At 44.6% G+C, this 17,826-nt stretch overlaps 1 protein-coding gene across 1 annotated transcript; it reads left to right on the forward strand.

The window, feature by feature from the left end:
- Positions 1-355: 355 nt before the first annotated feature.
- H3-5 (H3.5 histone) lies at positions 356-1,521 on the forward strand. The gene has a single exon (XM_055280115.2). It carries the CDS (start codon positions 519-521, stop codon positions 927-929), a length of 411 nt encoding a protein of 136 aa, XP_055136090.1. The 5' UTR covers positions 356-518; the 3' UTR covers positions 930-1,521.
- Positions 1,522-17,826: the final 16,305 nt, after the last annotated feature.

The raw sequence follows: 17,826 nt of genomic DNA on the forward strand, positions 1-17,826 counted from the left end.
AGACTTGAAAGCCCGGGCGCGGTGGCTCACACGTGTAATCCCAGCAACTTGGGAGGCTGCGGCAGGTGGATCACCTGAGGTCAGGAGTTCAAGACCAGCCTGGCCAACATGGTGAAACCCCGTCTTTACTAAAAACACAAAAATTAACCAGGTGTGGTGGCAGGTGCCTGTAATCCCAGCTACTCTGGAGGCTGAGGCAGGAGAATGGCGTGAACCTGGGAGGTGGAGGTTGCAGTGAACCAAGATCTCGCCACTGCACTCCAGCCTGGGCGACAGAGCGAGACTCCGTCTCAAAAAACAACAAAACAAAACAAAAACAAACAAAAAAACCAAACACCGAAACGGGCTTTGAAGAACGGAAGGGATGCAGATGAGAGAGAGGGGAGAGCGCAGGGCGGTTTGGCCGTTCGTTGGACCAGGGTCGGTTCTTCGCTCGCGACCGCGGCTCTTCCTCGGGCAGCAGAAGCGGCGCGGAGGTCGGGGAAGTGGCCTGAAACTCCGGCGCTGGGTGAAAGAAAATGGCCCGAACCAAGCAGACGGCTCGTAAATCCACGGGTGGGAAAGCCCCCCGCAAACAGATAGCCACGAAAGCCGCCAGGAAAAGCACCCCCTCCACCGCCGGGGTGAAGAAGCCGCATCGCTACCGGCCCGGGACCGTGGCGCTGCGAGAGGTTCGTCGTTACCAGAAGTCGACGGAGCTGCTCATCCGCAGGCTGCCCTTCCAGAGGCTGGTGAGGGAGATCGCGCAGGAGCTCAACGCCGGCCTGAGGTTTCAGAGCGCAGCCGTCGGGGCGCTGCAGGAGGCCGGCGAGGCGTACCTGGTGGGTCTGTTCGAAGACACCAACCTGTGCGCCATCCACGCTAGGAGGGTCACCATCATGCCCAGAGACATCCAGCTGGCTCGCCGGATACGGGGAGAGAGAGCTTAAGTGAAGGCAGTTTTTATGGCGTTTTGTAGTAGATTCTGTAAAATACTTTGGTTTAATTTGTGACTTTTTGGTAAGAAATTGTTTATGATATGTTGCATTTGTACTTAAGTCATTCCATCTTTCATTCCGTGTTTCGCTCAGGATGAATGCCAGAAGTGACTGTTCACAGACCTCAGTGATGTGAGCGCTGTTGCTCCGGACTGACAAGTTGCTAATAGGCAGAAGGGATGGGTGATATTTCTTGCTTCTCATGATGCATGTTTCTGTATGTTCATGACTTCTCGGGTAGCTATTAAGGTACTAGAATTGATAAATGTGTACAACAGGGTCCTTTTGCAATAAAACTGGTTATGACTTGATCCAAGTGTTTAACAATTCGGGCTGTTGAGTCTGACCATACATCTCTGTGATAGAATGTAGGCTTTTTCAAGAGTGAAGATACAAACCTTAACCACAGTGTAACTTAGTTTCCTTTAAAAAAAAAAAAAAAGTAAACCTGGCAGGTATAGAATACACTATGTGCATTTATAATAGCTATTTTGTATATTGTAGTGTCAACATTTTCAAATTAAATTTTTTACATTCACAAGTGGTGGTGAGTCTTGTCATTAAGGTGTGTGTAATTTAGAGTCCAGTTGGTTTTCTTCTGACTGCACTTGTTCTCACAGTAGTAAAATGCTATGCGCATTTATACCTTGCATAAGTCCTCATTCTACATGTTAATTAACCCTCTAGCTGATAATGCAAACACTAACTGGGGGATTTTATTTATAAGGGCTCTAGAAAAAAATACGAGTTATTCACACCAGCATCATCTGTTAACTAATATTCTGAACTAGTTAGTGCAGCTTTTTTTTGAGACGGAGTCTCGCTGTCGCCCAGGCTGGAGTGCAGTGGCGCAATCTCAGCACACTGCAAGCTCCGCCTCCCGGGTTCACGCCATTCTCCGGCCTCAGCCTCTCGGAGTAGCTGGGACTACAGGCGCCCGCCACCACGCCCGGCTAATTTTTTGTATTTTTAGTAGAGACGGGGTTTCACCGTGGTCTCGATCTCCTGACCTCGTGATCCACCCGCCTCGGCCTCCCAAAGTGCTGGGATTACAAGCGTGAGCCACCGCGCCCGGCCTAGTGCAGCTTTTCATTGTGTTGTGTGGTTGGTCTCATAACTAGGTTGAGTTTTTTTCCTCTGCTAAGAGGAAACAGTACCAAAGTTCTTTTTCTTGTGGCATTTGTATTATAAAAATTGGTGTGGGGGAGGAGCCCAAAGCTCCAGCCCACTGAACCTCTGCCAGCGAAGATGGTGTTGGGTTAGGTTACATCTGGTTACTGTCCTGGGAAAATCATTTTTATAGAGATGGCCTTCCAAGTGGTTTTAAAATTTATCCTATTGAAGTTTTTAGGTCAATTATGTATGTTGACTAAGTTTACAAATAAACTTGTTTATCCAAAAAAAAAAAAAAAAGAGAGAGGAAAAGAATCAGAAATACTGGAGAGTAGAAATGCAACAGAAGAGAATTGTAAACTTTATGTTGGGGGAAAACAATTAGTTTGTCTCAAGTGTAGTATTTATGCAAAGGAGAAGACTTTAGGGATGTGGGGTCCACATTGTAAAGAGCTTGGAATTAGGATTTAAGGAATTTTATACTCTATCCTGCAAAATTCAGAGACAAATTTGAGAACTGACTAGCATTTTAACTTGCAAAAAAAGACATGTTAGTACAGAACTAGCACATCTAATTTTTTCAAAAGTATTTGAACTGTAACATGGTGAAATCCCGTCTCTACTAAAAATACAAAAATTAGCTGGATGTGGTGGTGGGCACCTGTAATCCCAGCTACTCTCAAGGCTGAGGCAGGAGACTTGCTTGAACCCAGGAAGTGGAGGTTGCAGTGAGCCAAAATCACACCATTGCACTCCAGCCTGGGTGTCAAGAGCAAGACTCTGTCTAAAAAAAAAAAATCACAAAGTCAGGAGATAGCTCAGATTGTTATACATTAGTCAACAATTCTGATTGGATAACTTTGGGGTCAGTCTTGATAAAAAGAAAAACAATATGTTTCTGTCTTTTGCATAAAAAATAACTTTATGGCTTATCTTGGAATTCAAGGCTTTCCAAATATTTCTGGTTTTCGTGGCTTATCTTAGAGTGCAAAGCTTTCAGGAATGTCAGCCTTTTCCAGACTATGGTACAGGATGGGCTTGATTAGTCAATATAGTGGGCAGGGCTAGACATGATATTAGTTTTACAGACTAGAGTTCACACTAAACGTCCATAGGCTCCCATAGGGCCACCAGGTAGAGTTGTGCAGATTGTAGAGGCTGTGCACTGCACTACTTTTTATGTTATGTGCACAGTGCCCTCTGGAGTTATAAAATGCAAAGTCGGCTGGACGCAGTGGCTCACGCCTGCAATCCTAGCACTTTGGGATGCCGAGGCGGGCGGATCACAAGGTCAGGAGTTCGAGACCAGCCTGGACAACATGGTGAAACCCCCTCTCTACTAAAAATACAAAAATTAGCTGGGCGTGTGGCGGGCGCCTGTCATCCCAGCTACTCAGGAGGCTGAGGCAGAAGAATCATTTGAACCCAGGAAGTGGAGGTTGCAGTGAGCCGCGATCGTGCCATTGCACTCCAGCCTGGGAGACAGAGTGAGACTCTGTCTCAGGAAAAAAAAAAACAAAAAAAAACAAACAAAAAAAAAACAAAGTCTACTCAGCCATACCTGGAAGCCTAGAGGCCAGGCAGGTGACACAAATCAGTGAAACCTAGGGTCCCTTGAAAGGATTCCAACAAATTTAAAAATAATGGTCAGAGCACTGTGGAGTTGTAGTAAAACAAATTTGTAGACTATGTTCAGCCTTGGAGCTCAAGTTTGGGACCTCTGCCATGTAAGGTAGAGGCAGTCAATATTTTTGTCAGGGTAATGATGCAAAGAGTTATGTAAAATAGATTACCATAGAGAAAAGAGGCTACAAAGAAATAAAAAAGTCAGAAAAATATTTCAATAATCTGGGCTGAGGAAACAGGGTCCTGGCCGGGCCAGAGCTATGTGGATAGACATAGAAAGAAAAGAATTAATAGAATTTAGTGATCAGATTCAGGTTTGATTCTGAACCAAATCAATTCAGACTTGATTTCTCATAAGACAAAAAAAAAGAAAGGGAGACCAGAGTAATGCAAGGTTTTGAACTTGGGTCCTTAGGAAAATACCCGGAAGAAAAATATTTACCTTGGAAATAATTTCAGATTAAAAAATAATCTTTTGACCAGGCGTGGTGGCTCATGCCTGTAATCCCGGCACTTTGGGAGGCCGAGGCAGGCAGATCACGAGGTTAGGAGATGGAGACCATCCTGGCTAACATGGTGAAACCCCGTCTCTACCAAAAATACAAAAAATTAGCCAGGTGTGGTGGCGGGTGCCTGTAGTCCCATCTATGTGGGAGGCCAAGGCAGTAGAATGGCGTGAACTCGCGAGGCGGAGCTTGCAGTGAGTGGAGATTGCACCACTGCACTCCAGCCTGGTCAACAGAGTGAGACTCAGTCTCAAAAAAAAAAAAAAATCTTTTAGAATATGATAGTAAAAAATCATGTTTTGAAAGCTTATGTAATGCTGGCCAGGCACGGTGGCTCATGCATGTTGGGAGGCTGAGGCAGGCGGATCACTTGAGGTCAGGAGTTCAAGACCAGCCTGGCCAACATGGTGAAACCTCATCTCTACTAAAAATACAAAAATTAGCCAGGCTTGGTAGTGGGTGCCTGTAATCCTAGCTACTGGGGAGGCCGAGGCAGGAGAATCACTTGAACCCAGAGGCAGAGGCTGCAGTGAGCAGAGATTGAGCCACTACACTCCAGCCTGGGCAATAAGGTGAGACGCCATCTTAAGAAAAAAGAAAAAAGCACTGGGCATGGTGGCTCACGCCTCTAATCCCAGCACTTTGGGAGGCCGAGGTGGGCGGACCATGAGGTCAGGAGATCGAGACCATCCTGGCTAACACAGTGAAACCCCATCTCTACTAAAAATACAAAAAATTAGCCGGGCGTGGTGGTGGGCGCCTGTAGTCCCAGCTACTCGGGAGGCTGAGGCAGGAGAATGGCGTGAACCCGGGAGGCGGAGCTTGCAGTGAGCCGAGATCACACCACTGCACTCCAGCCTGGGCGACAGAGCGAGACTCCATCTCAAAAAAAAAAAAAAAAAGGAAAAAGCTTATGTAATGCTATGGCACTGCTCATAATAAAAAATATGTGAGAAAAAAGCAGACAAGAGGAAGACAAAAATTGGAAAAATAATGCAAAAACATTAACAAAATGTTATTTCTCAGCAATGTGATTATAAGTTATAAAAATTTTCTTCCTTGTACTATGTTTCCAAAATTTCTACAATGAATGTGTTATATTAAAAAATAGAAAAAAATACTTTTAAAGATCCTAGAGGCTTCCCTTTTAGATAAGCCATAAATTCAACCTTCATTATTTTGTTTTTGTGGTAACTATTTGTGACAGTAAGTGCTAACAGGCTTGGCTTTTTGGTTTTGGAAAAATTGGTCCTTTTCTTGTGTACTAAATAGAAAGTCCTTGTAATCTCGAGGAGATAAAGATTTAATGTTGCCTAGTGATATAGATTTGTTTTACGCATTCTTATTCAAAAACTAACTTCAATTGTTTTAATGATTTTTAGAAAGGATGGTTTTCTTTTTTTTTTCTTTTTTTTGAGATGGAGTCTCGCTCTGTCACCCAGGCTGGAGTGCAGTGGCGTGATCTTGGCTCACTGCAACCTCCACCTCCTGGGTTCAAGCAATTCTCTGCCTCAGCCTCCCAAGTAGCTGGGATTACAGGCACCTGCCACCATGCCCAGCTAATTTTTGTATTTTTAGTAGAGATGGGGTTTCACCATCTCTGTCAGGCTGGTCTTGAACTTCTGACCTCGTGATCTACTCTCCTCGGCCTCCCAAAGTGCTGGGATTACAGGTGTGAGCCACTGTGCCCAGCCTCTTTTTTTGGAATTAGCTATTAGCCCTTCCCAAGTTGCATTCATAGCTTAAAGCCTATCTGAGCTTTTGCCAAGAACATAAAAATTTAAGCAAAAAGGAATAACAGTATTATTCTGTTTAAGGCCAGGCATGGTGGCTCACACCTGTAATCCCAGCACTTTGGGAGGCTGAGGTGGGTGGATCATCTGAGGTCAGGAGTTCGAGATCAGCCTGGCCAACACGGTGAAACCCCGTCTCTACTAAAATATAAAAATTAGCTGGGTGTGGTGGTGCATGCCTGTAATCCCAGCTACTTGGGAGGCTGAGACATGAGAATCATTTGAACCCAGGAGGCAGAGGTTGCAGTGAGCTAAGATGGCGCCAGTGCACTCCAGCTTGGGTGAGAGTGAGACTCTATCTCAAAAAAAAAAAAAAAAAATTCTGCTTATAGTAGTATAAAGTTTTAAAAGATGGCTTCACATAGTCCTGGCATGGTGGCTCACGCCTCTAATCCCAGCACTTTGGGAGGACGAGGCAAGTGGATCACCTGAGGTCAGGAGTTCGAGACCAGGCTGACCAACATGGTGAAACCCCGCCTCTACTAAAAATACAAAATTAGGTGGGCATGGTGGTGCATGCCTGTAATCCCAGATATTTGGGAGGCTGAGGCAGAAGAATTGCTTGAACCGGGGAGGTGGAGGTTGCAGTAAGCCAAGATCATGCCATGGTACTCCAGCCTGGACAACAAGAGTGAAACTCCATCTAAAAAAAAAAAAAAAAAAGGCTTCACATATATTTGATGCCAGGCTCATTTGACCTTTAAGAAGAAAAACAGAGGCCGGGCGCGGTGGCTCACGCTTGTAATCCCAGCACTTTGGGAGGCCGAGGCGGGTGGATCACGAGGTCAGGAGATCGAGACCACGGTGAAACCCCGTCTCTACTAAAAATACAAAAAATTAGCCGGGCGTGGTGGCGGGCGCCTGTAGTCCCAGCTACTCCGAGAGGCTGAGGCCGGAGAATGGCGTGAACCCGGGAGGCGGAGCTTGCAGTGAGCCGAGATCGCGCCACTGCACTCCAGCCTGGGTGACAGAGTGAGACTCCGTCTCAAAAAAAAAAAAAAAAAGAAGAAAAACAGGATGTAATTACAGCAGATTTTTTTAAGCTCTATTTTGTGGAGAAGACATTAAGGCTCACAGAGGTAAAGTCTCTTGCTCAGTATCACAGAGTTATCAAATGGTAAAGCAAGAATTTAAGTCAAGGTCTTTCAAGTAGTACAATTTTTCTTACAGACTATGAATTGAAAACCATGAGGACTGTCCTTGGCCCACAGCATTGGACCTCCTTGCTGTGCTGACAGCTGGATCTGTTCATCAACTCACCACCTTTGCCCAGCTCCATGACCTGGTCAAACCTCAGGCTATCACTGTGGTACAGCGGCTCCAGCACCCAGTAAAACCCAAAATACAACAAAGGAGAACAGAAGGTAGCTAACAACTCTAATTTCTTTGATGCGCATTTGGTATTTTAAACTTTGCACCATGGTTTCCACACAAGTCCTTCTTCAAAAGAATACAAGAATCAAAGTCTGAGATAAATAATGAAAATTATAGAAAATTTTACAAGTTTGATGTAATAGTTCACATTCCACCAGCAGAATAATTTTTTCTGTGTGAAAATCTTATACTTATCATAAATGGTTAAATTATGGGAGCACAATTCCTGATAACCTGAAGCAGAACTTGAAGAATTAGCTTCAGTTCCACATGGTTACAGCCTCAAAATTAGTTTTCCCTTCATACTTTTTTTATATTATCCCATTTGGCAGTTATGCCCACTTGCTGCAGGAATTTCTCATTGTTCTGTGATCAGGGGTATTCATTTGTTTTAACTCATGCTATACAGTTCGTCATGCACACATGATTTTTACTTTGAATATAATTTCGGCTGGATACAGTCTCACACTGTTCTTCACTCACGCTTGGGTTTTTTGTATGTATCATTTTCTTCTGCCAAGATGATTAACTTCTCATGTATACTGTTTGGGTATTTGTTTATAGTTTTATGCTATTACCCATACTTCTTTGTTCAGTAAACCCTTCTTACTAGATAACTTGGATATACTAGCAAATAGCTCATTTATCACCCTACTAATCACTTTAAAAGCAATATTGCTTTCTATAAAGTTAATACTAATGTCACATACAATAAATATTTATCAAATGAATGATTAAAGGGATATCAGCTAAGAAAATAGGTATTATAGCTAACTTTGGAGTAGGATGTTACAAAAAGTAGGAAATTCTAATTTTATATACGTATTTATAGATACATATATACATTCATGTAAACACATATTTATTTAAAGATATATATTTAAACAAATATATATATCTTGGAGACAGGGAGTTTCACTATGTTGCCCAGGCTAATCTTGAACTCCTGGCCTCAAGCAATCCTTCCACCTCAGCCTCCCTAAGTGCTGGGATTTTAGGTGTGAGCCACTACATCCAGCCTAAAATATTTTTTGATGAGCAATAAAAATGGCTTAAGTCTAGTCGTAACTTACCATTTGAACTATTTTAGGATACCAAGCCTAAGCAATAAACTATAAACTTGAAGAACAAGATTTTACAAAAATGACCCTACATGGTAACTTCTCAGAGGAAGCAGTCTACCCTCCTGTTCAAAGCCAATCCCTCCTGTATTATCTATTTCTGTATAACGAATTACCCAGACTTCACAGCTTAAAACAACAAACGTCTATTATCTCACACCATTTCGGATTTGAGGAATCTGGGAGCAACATGGCGGAGTGGTTCTGGCTCAGAATGTCTCATGAGAGTTACAGCCAGATGTCAACCAGGGCTGCCATTGTCTGAAGGCTTAACTGAACTGAAAGATTCCCTTCCAAGCTCCCTCATGCGGTTGTTGGCAAGAAGCCTTAGTTCCTCACCATATGTGCTTCTCCACAGATGGCCCCTGGCTTCCCCCACAGCAAATGACCAGGGAAGAGAGAGAAAGCAAAAGCGAAGTCACCAAGACAGAAGCCACAGTATATTTCATAACCTAATCTCAGAAATGACATAATGCCATTTCTGCCATATTCAATTAGTCACTCAGACCACTGTGGGAGGGGCTGACAAAAGGGCATGACTACCAGGAGGAAGGATCAACGGGGGCCATCTTGAAGGCTGACTACCAAACTTCCCTTGTATTCTTTATGATCTTCTCCCATCTCTTCAGGAACTTTGCTGCATCCATTACCCTCTTGCTCTTACAGTTTGACTAATTCCTCTTTACCAGTTCCCCTATGTTGGTTCTGGATACTCTGAAACTCTATTCTGAGGTTTCACTCTACACCTTCTTGTTTTCCTTTTGCCTTGACTAGTGTGACACCATTCTTCCCTGGCTTTTATCCGCTGCTGACCTTCTTTCTTTAGCTCTCTATAAATGTTGGTATTTTTCACAATTTAGTCCTCATCTCTTTTTTCTTATTCTAAACACTCTCCCTTTCTTTTTCTATGTCATTGCCCTCAGCTGCCATCTGTATGCTGATGACTTCAAAATGCAAATTCCTAGATTTGTTCTCTTTTTTTAGTTCCATTATCATATCCAACTCCTTGCTCAAGAGTCTGAGAGTCCTACAGGTTTCCCAACTGATAGCTGTGTTGGCTCTGTTTGAGGGGATTGATTACTTCTGAGAGCTTTTGATTAGGAATAGAAACATTTTTTAATAACAGTATTCCAGGCCGGATGTGGAGGCTCATCCCTATAATCCTAACACTTTTGGAGGCTGAGGTGGGAGGATCACTTCAGGCCAGGAGTTCCAGACCAGTCTGGGCAACACAGGGTGACTCCATCTCTACAAATAAATAAACGAACAAATATTTTAAAAAGTATTTAACTCCAAAATGAGTTGCGTCTGTTTGGTACAATCCCTAGGGCAAAGGCAAGATGGAATATGGAAACAGCAAAAGGTTCCCTTTTTTTTTCAGGGGACGCCACTGACATGTGCACCAAACCATTATTTATAGGTTTAGCTCATCATAAAAGCAGAAGGCTCATCCTAATTACCAGTTTATGCACAAAACATAAAGGCGCTGCAACCAGCCTCATAATCCACTTCTGTCTGCCAGCACCTTCTTCAGGTACTTCATGGTGCCTATTCCAAGACTCAGAACCTTACCACATCCACTCCTATGCAAATTGTTCAAGACCAACTCCTCCCTGGAATGCTCTAGATTTCAGACCTCAATCTCTCCTAAACCAATGTTATGAAACCAAGTTCTAAGAGCTGTGTCTCCCAGGCTGTCTCTAGCATAGACACTCTACATCCTGCAGCTATTGTCCCCGCATTTCTATGATGTAACTGTGCTGTGAGCAAGAGTTCATAATGCAGTGCAACATTTGCATATAATGCAATAATTATGCACTAAATATTATAATTATGGAATAACATCATAAGGCCCAATCACAAGCTACATGCAGCAGCAGCCTGCTCATACACATACAATATCAGAAACTGTTTTCAGTTGCAAGTCGATATTGAAACGGTAAAGTTTCCCTGCCCCCTCGCAGAGCATGCAGTGGGGGTGTAGCTCACTTCTTCAGTGCCTCGCTGCTCAAACCTCTAGGGGAGCATAGGGACGGGCAGGCTGTGGGGCTCCGACCCCACGGCAGTGTCTGGGGTGAATGTTTACGGCTCCTGAAGCCCCAGTGGGTGTGTATTACAGGATGCTCTTAGTTTACCGTCTTGTGTTAACCAGCTCAATTAGACCCTCTAGCTTGTTGCAAGGACAGAGAGCTTTCTGCATCCCGGGTTCTTGCCTTGGTGTACTGGAAGACTCGGATCACGCGTGGACTTGGAAAATGAGTGCCAAGTTTTACTGAGCGGAAGCAGCTCTCAGCCGGTGGGGGAGCCAGAAGGGAGATCGCCTTCCCCTGGAGTTGGGCCACTGGGCCGCCCTGGCTCTCCTCCGACTGTCCTGGCCAAACCCCACGTCCTCCCGCCTGCCGGTGGCGTCCCCCCAGTCGACGGCCTGCCAACGTGCTGGTGCCTGCTGTTCTCCTGGTGTGCTCCTCTCAACGACCAGCCACTTGCATCTTCTTCCACCAACGTGTTCCTCACAACGTCCAGCCACTGTGTCGACCTGCTACGGTCTCCGGTTTTTATAGGCCCAGGATGGGGGCGTGGCAGGCCAGGATGGTCTTGGGAAATGCAACATTTGGGCCGGAAATGCCTGTCCTCACCTAGGTCCGTGGGGGTGGAGCCCTAGGCTGGGACCACAGCTTTCTCTACCCAGCACTTCCCTTCCTCCCTTTTGTATTGTTTAAAGGGACCACAATCTTCCCTTTCCAGCACTCCCGTATCAATATGTGCCCTTAATCAGGAACAAAACCTGATGTCAGGTGGATAGATGTTTCCTCTTATTCAAGCTATGAACCTTATTTTCTCCAGTGAAATGATTGGCGTTGAGACTGAGCACTCAGAACTTCTCCACATGCTTGAATCTCTAGAGCCTCCATTCTCAGGCTGATGAAATCATTTCTGTACTTCAAACCCATCTAGTGGCAGAGGCTGCCTAGAAGCCAGTTAGTAGTGCCACAGTTCTAAAGTTTAAAACTGGTCAGGGACCACAAGAAGAAACACATTTCATCCAAGGAAACATCCCTCCCCTCCCCTGCCTTCCCCTCCCCTCCCCTCCCCTGCCCTACCCTACCCTTCTTTTTTTCTTTCTTTCAACTATAGAGGTGAGGTCTCACTGTATTGTCCAGGTTGGTATCAAGCTCCTGGGCTCAAGCGATCCACCAGCCTCACCCAGCCAAAGTGCTGGGACTACAGATGTGTGCCACCACGCTCTGCTAGAAACGTGGGTTTCTAAACGTTAAAAATTTTCGGCCTGGCACGGTGGCTTACGCCTGTAATCCCAGCACTTCGGGAGGCCGAGGCAGGCGGATCACCTGAGGTCAGGAGTTTGAGACCACCAGCCTGGCCAACATGGTGAAACCCCGTCTCTACTAAAAATACAAAAATTGGCCGGGCGTGGTGGCAGGTGCCTGTAATCCCAGCTACTTGCGGAGGCTGAGACAGGAGAATCGCTTGAACCCAGGAGGCAGAGATTGCAGTGAGCCGAGATTGCACCACTGCACTCCAGCCTAGGGGACAAGAGTGAGACTTCGTCTCAAAAAAAAAAAAAAAAAAAATTCAGGGGACAGCCATGGTGGCTCACACCTGTAATCCTAGCACTTTGGGAAGCTGAGGCAGGTGGATCACTTGAGGTCAGGAGTTCAAGACCAGCTTGGCCAACATGGTGAGACCCCCCCCCCATTTCTACTAAAAGTACAAAATATTAGCCAGACATGGTGGCCGACACCTGTAATCCGAATTACTCGGGAGGCTGAGGCAGGAGAATAGCTTGAACCCAGGAGGTGGAGGTTGCAGTGAGCTGAGATTGCACCACTGCACTCCAGCCTGGGCAACAGAGAGAGACTCCATCTCAAATAAATAAATAATTTAAAAATAAATATAATAAAATTAATTTTTAAACAGAAAATTGAAATATTTGTACTGAGAAAAATGCCATGTCCAACAAACTTAATGCTAGTCCTAGATTGTTTAGGTAGCTTTATAAAGGCAGGGAGGAAGGAAGGGAAAGAAAGAGGGTAAAAAGAAAAAATACATAAAGGAGGCCTCCTTATCCAGAAATCAATGAGAAAGGTTGGAGGCTTTGGTTCTGGATACCCCAAAACTATCTTTTCAAGTTGATCAACATTCCTTCATCTCATAGTGCTACTTTATATATATTGAGATTGCAGAAATTTATGGCTGATATGTTTGTAGTTTGGTATGTTGAGAATGCTTTCATAATTAAGACATACATACATTTTTTGTAGCTGCATGTAATCTCGATGTTTGAATTTTTGGATGACCAACTGAAAAGAAGACACAAACAATTTCAAACAGTGTCTCTGGTACCAGGACAAACCAGGAACATTCTGATCCTAGAGTTGTTTAAACAAAGACTGGAGAGTACTGCTTTCTTTGGCATACCAGAACCCACAGTAAGATGGTAAATTACTGTGTAACCAGATGTGACCTTCAAGTCCAACACTATCAAAGTATAAAGAAGAATTTCAGTAGCAGCTTGGATTACAACCTCACTCATTCCACTGAGCCACTCTGAGTATTGCAAAACACTTATAGGATGCAGGTATTGGTAAGGCGATTCTAATCAATGTCCTAATGTGTTTTTTCAAAAGTGTATTCTTGCAAACCTAGTTTTAAGACATCATGACCCTGGCACGAATCACAAGATCAAAAAGGCCTTCTGAGATTCTGCAAACATGGTATCTCTATCTCCTTGATGTTCTCCTGTAACATTCCAGACAGGCTGTTGAGATTGAGGTAGAGATAGAGTGGGCAGCCTGAAGAAAATTGTAAATGTTCGTAAAACCCTCTGAGGGGATTTGGTGAAGCAGATGGCCCAGACCAAATAAAAAGACTGCCAAGCTGTGTTGGAGGTTCACCTGAGTTTAGAGGGCATGGATTTACTGTGGCTATTGCATACTAGACCCCTTGAGTTTGTTTTCACATTTGCTCCTCATGACATCTAAATATATAAATACAATTTTCCTGATTATGCAGGATTTAAGTCACTGATACAAGTTGCCACCGCTAGTTAGGGTTTTGTGGTTGCAAACAACAGAAAATCACTTTTATCACAAGATAAAACGGATTTCATTGGAAAAATATGTGGAAACAAGACGGGCAAAACAAAGGGGGAGGTTAATGAACCAACATGTAAAAAACAAAACCAAAGCATTTCACAGGCCTCAGTAGTAGAAATGAATAGATTGATTATTTAGGATATAGCTGCTTGTATATTGCTTAATATCTTTGGATCAGTGCACCCCAGAGTCCAATTCCAGAGAGAGGAGATGGTGGGGAGACACTGTCTACCTTAGCTAGAGTCGCATTCTTAGCTGGGGAGCTGCCTCCAAGACTGGAATACAGCACGGTGCAGATTAAGATGGTTTTGCCAAAGAAAGGAGGCTGGATAACGGTGAGCATAAACGAGCATATGTCCACTGCAGATCAAATAGCAGAATCTATATTTGTCACATGTGAAACCTAATGTTATATGTTCTTTAGCTAGGTCTGTTGTCGTCTGGATGATTATAGCACAAGTGAAACAGAGGAGTAAGAGATTTGAAGGCGTTAACGCCGGAAATAGTGATGGATAATCACTATACTTCTGAGCTAGGGAAGAAAATGAGGCCAGAAGATAATTTGGAAACCAGGAGAACTGAGACAACGTGGGTTTAAATCAAGTTTAGCCTAAAGCTGCCTTCTCACATATTTAAGTTTGGCCTAAAGGTTTTTCTGTACGTCATGAACTGTAAAAAGTGGAGGTGTAAAGCCCACACCCGTGCCAGTCACTGAGTTTTGGCCAATCAAATTTAGCCAAATGTTCAAACTGTGTTCAAATAAGGCAAATGCCAAGCTGTAACCAATCCATTTGTTTCTGTGCTTCACTTCTGTTTTCTGTTCGTCACTTTCATTTTGCCGTCCATAAATCTTCTTCTACCATGTAGCTACGCTGGATTCGCTATGAATCTGCTGTGATTCTGGGGGTTGCCCTATTCGAAAATTGTTCATTGTTCAGCTAAACTCCTTTACATTTAACTCAGCTGAAGTTTTTTTCTTTTAACAGTGGTAAGAAATTTCTAAGAATCTTCTGAGATTTTTTTTTTTTTTTTGAGACAGAGCCTCCCTCTTTTTGAGACATTGTTTCACCATGTTGCCCAGGCTGGACTTGAACTCCTGACCTCAAGTGATTTGCCTGCCTCGGTCTTCCAAAGTGCTGGGATTACAGGAATAAGCCATTATGCCTGGCCGAATCCTCTGAGATTATGCCAGAAATTATTATTATATTTTTTGAGACGGAGTTTCGCCCTTTTGCCCAGGCTGGAGTGAAGTGGCGTGATCTCGGCTCACTGCAACCTCTGTGCCCCGGTTCAAGCAATTCCCCTGCCTCAGCTTCCCAAGTAGCTGGGACTACAGGTGCCCACCACCACGCCTGGCTAATTTTTGTATTTTTAGTAGAGTTGGGGTTTCACCATGTTGGCCAGGCTGGTCTTGAACTCCTGACCTCAGGTGACCCACCCGCCTCGGCCTCCCAAAGTGCTAGGATTACAGGCGTGAGCCACCATGCCCGGCCTATTATGCCAGAAATTCTATGATGTAAACCAAGCAAGAGGCATGCCATGAGAAATTGAGGTGCTATGAAGGGTCATCAAAGAGCAAATAAAGTTCCAATTGTATTTTAGTTGCATTTATTTATTTATTTAAAATAGAGCCAGGGCCGGGCACGGTGGCTCATGCCTGTAATCCCAGCACTTTGGGAGGCCAAGGCAGGAGGATCACAAGGTCAGGAGATCAAGACCAGCCAGACCAACATGGTGAAACCCCATCTCTACTAAAAATACAAAAAATTACCTGGGCATGGTGGTCGGCACCTGTAGTCCCAGCTACTCAGGAGGCTGAGGCAGGAGAATGGCGTGAACCTGGGAGGCGGAGCTTGTAGTGAGCTGAGATCGCACCACTGCACTCCAGCCTGGACAACACAGCCAGACTCTGTCTCAAAATAAAATAAAATAGAATAAAATACAATAAAATAGAGCCAGGTACAGTGGCTCACCCCTATAATCCCAGCACTTTGGGAGGCTGAGGCTTGAGCCCAGGAGTTTGAGACCAGCCTGGGAAATATAGCGAGACCCTGTCTCTATAAAAAAAATTTTAAATTAAATTAGCCAGGCATGGTGGGACATGCCTATAGTTCCAGCTACTCTAGAGGCTGAGATAGGAGGATCACTTGTACCCAGGATATTGAGGCTGCCGTGAGCTATGTTCACGCCACTGCACTCCAGTCTGGGCAACAGAGCAAGACCCTGTCTCAAATGAATAGAACAGAACAGAGTAGAGTAGAGTAGAGTAGAATAACCATACTGTCATTTATTTTTATTTTTTTGAAAATACAGATGGGAGCCGGGCATGGTGGCTCATGCCCATAATCCCAACACTTTGGGAGGCCAAGGCAGGAAGGTCCCCTGAGGTCAGCAGTTCAAGACCAGCCTGGCCAACATGGTGACACACCATCTTTACTAAAAATACAAAAATTAGCTGGGAGTGGTGATATACACCTGTAGTCCCAGCCCCTCAGGAGGCTGAGGCAGGAGAATCACTTGAACTCATGAGACAAAGGTTGCAGTGAGCCAAGATCCCACCACTGCACTCCAGCCTGGGTGACAGGGCAAGACTCTGTCTCCAAAAAAAAAAAAAAAAAAAAAACAGACAGGGTCTCACTAAGTTAGCCGTGCAAGTCTCTAACTACTGGCCTTAAGCAATCCTCCTGCCTTAGTCTCTCTAAGTGCTAGGATTACAGGCATGAGCCACTATGCCCAGCCATTTTTATGAGACAGGGTCTGGCTTTGTTGCCCTGGCTGGAGTGCAGTGACACAATCTAAGCTCACTGCAATGTCTGCCTCTTGGGCTCAAACCATCCTTCCATCTCAGCCTCCTGAATAGCTGGGACTACAGCTGTGCACCACCACGCCCAGCTAATTTTTTTTGTATTTTTGGTAGAGATGGGTTTTTTCCATGTTGCCCAGGCTGGTCTCAAACTCCTGGCCTTAAGTGATCCTCTCTCCTTGGCCTCCCAAAGGCCAAGGATTACAGGCACACCTGGGATTACACTGTTCAACCACTGGCTTAAGAGAAGCAGAAAGTCTTCTCAATGGTTCAAAATTCATTTTATGTTCAACGACAGGCCTTCTGCAAATTGAGACTCTGAGCTCTTTAGGGTAGTGACTGTAATTCTTCCTAGACACAGAAGGCCAGCAAGGTGATTGTCACAACAGCACTGAGCAAAAGCCATTACATATTAGTAGCCAATGAGAAACAAGATTCAGGACCCTGTAGAGGAGAGCACTCTCATATGCCAGCAAGCAGAGTGGTGGGAGGGGAGCTCGGGTGCATGATATCCATTACAGCCAGTGGGCGGCTCTGAAGTCTAAGTAACATGAACACGCACTGCTGTACTGGTTGGCACCTAGGCAGTAAGTAACAATTCACTAGATACAATTTTAGGTGGAACTACAGATTTCAAAAGTTCCGGGATGCAATATAGTATCTATGGGAGCATTGCTATTAACATGAGAAGTCAGTATCTTGGAAACAAGTAGGGTCCCCTCCCCTGAAATATTGAAGAGATATGAAGACCGTATCTTCAAGTACCTGAGGGCAGACCTAATACAACGAGTTCTGTGGCTTTCTGCCAGACCTGGTGCAGGGAATCCATGAAATGGTCAGGCCTCCTGCTCCGCTTGGGGACCCATAGCCAGAAAATGTGTTTTGGGTTCTAATACAGTCAGAAGTACATTCATTATTTGGTTTACTGAAAACTCAGGCCAGGTGCAGTGGTTTACATCTGTAATCCCAACGCTTTGGGAAGCTGAGGCTGGAGGATTGCTTGAGCCCAGGAGTTGAAGACTAGCCTGGGCAACATAGGGAGACCCCCCATCTCTATAAAAAATAAAAAATTAGCTGGGTATGGTGGTGTGCACCTGTCGTTTCAGCTCCTCAGGAAGCTGAGGTGGGAGCATCCCTTGAACCCAGGATGTTGAGGCTGCAGTGAGCTATAATCACACCACTCCAACCTGAGTTGGAGACTGAAAAATAAAAACATAGAGAGAGAAAGAAAGAGGAAAGAAAGAAAGAAAGATAAATTAAAAAAGAAAGAAAGAGGCCGGGCACGGTGGCTCATGCTTGTAATCCCAGCACTTTGGGAGGCCGAGGCGGGCAGATCACGAGGTCAGGAGATCAAGACCACGGTGAAACCCCGTCTCTACTAAAAATATAAAAAAATTAG

The sequence above is a fragment of the Symphalangus syndactylus genome, chromosome 5 (assembly GCF_028878055.3).
Source record: "Symphalangus syndactylus isolate Jambi chromosome 5, NHGRI_mSymSyn1-v2.1_pri, whole genome shotgun sequence".
NCBI classification, from domain to species: Eukaryota; Metazoa; Chordata; class Mammalia; order Primates; family Hylobatidae; genus Symphalangus; species Symphalangus syndactylus.

Bases quoted from the DNA above. Each gene is read 5' to 3' on its own strand.
- H3-5 (XM_055280115.2), top strand. From the start codon at position 519: ATGGCCCGAACCAAGCAGACGGCTCGTAAATCCACGGGTGGGAAAGCC.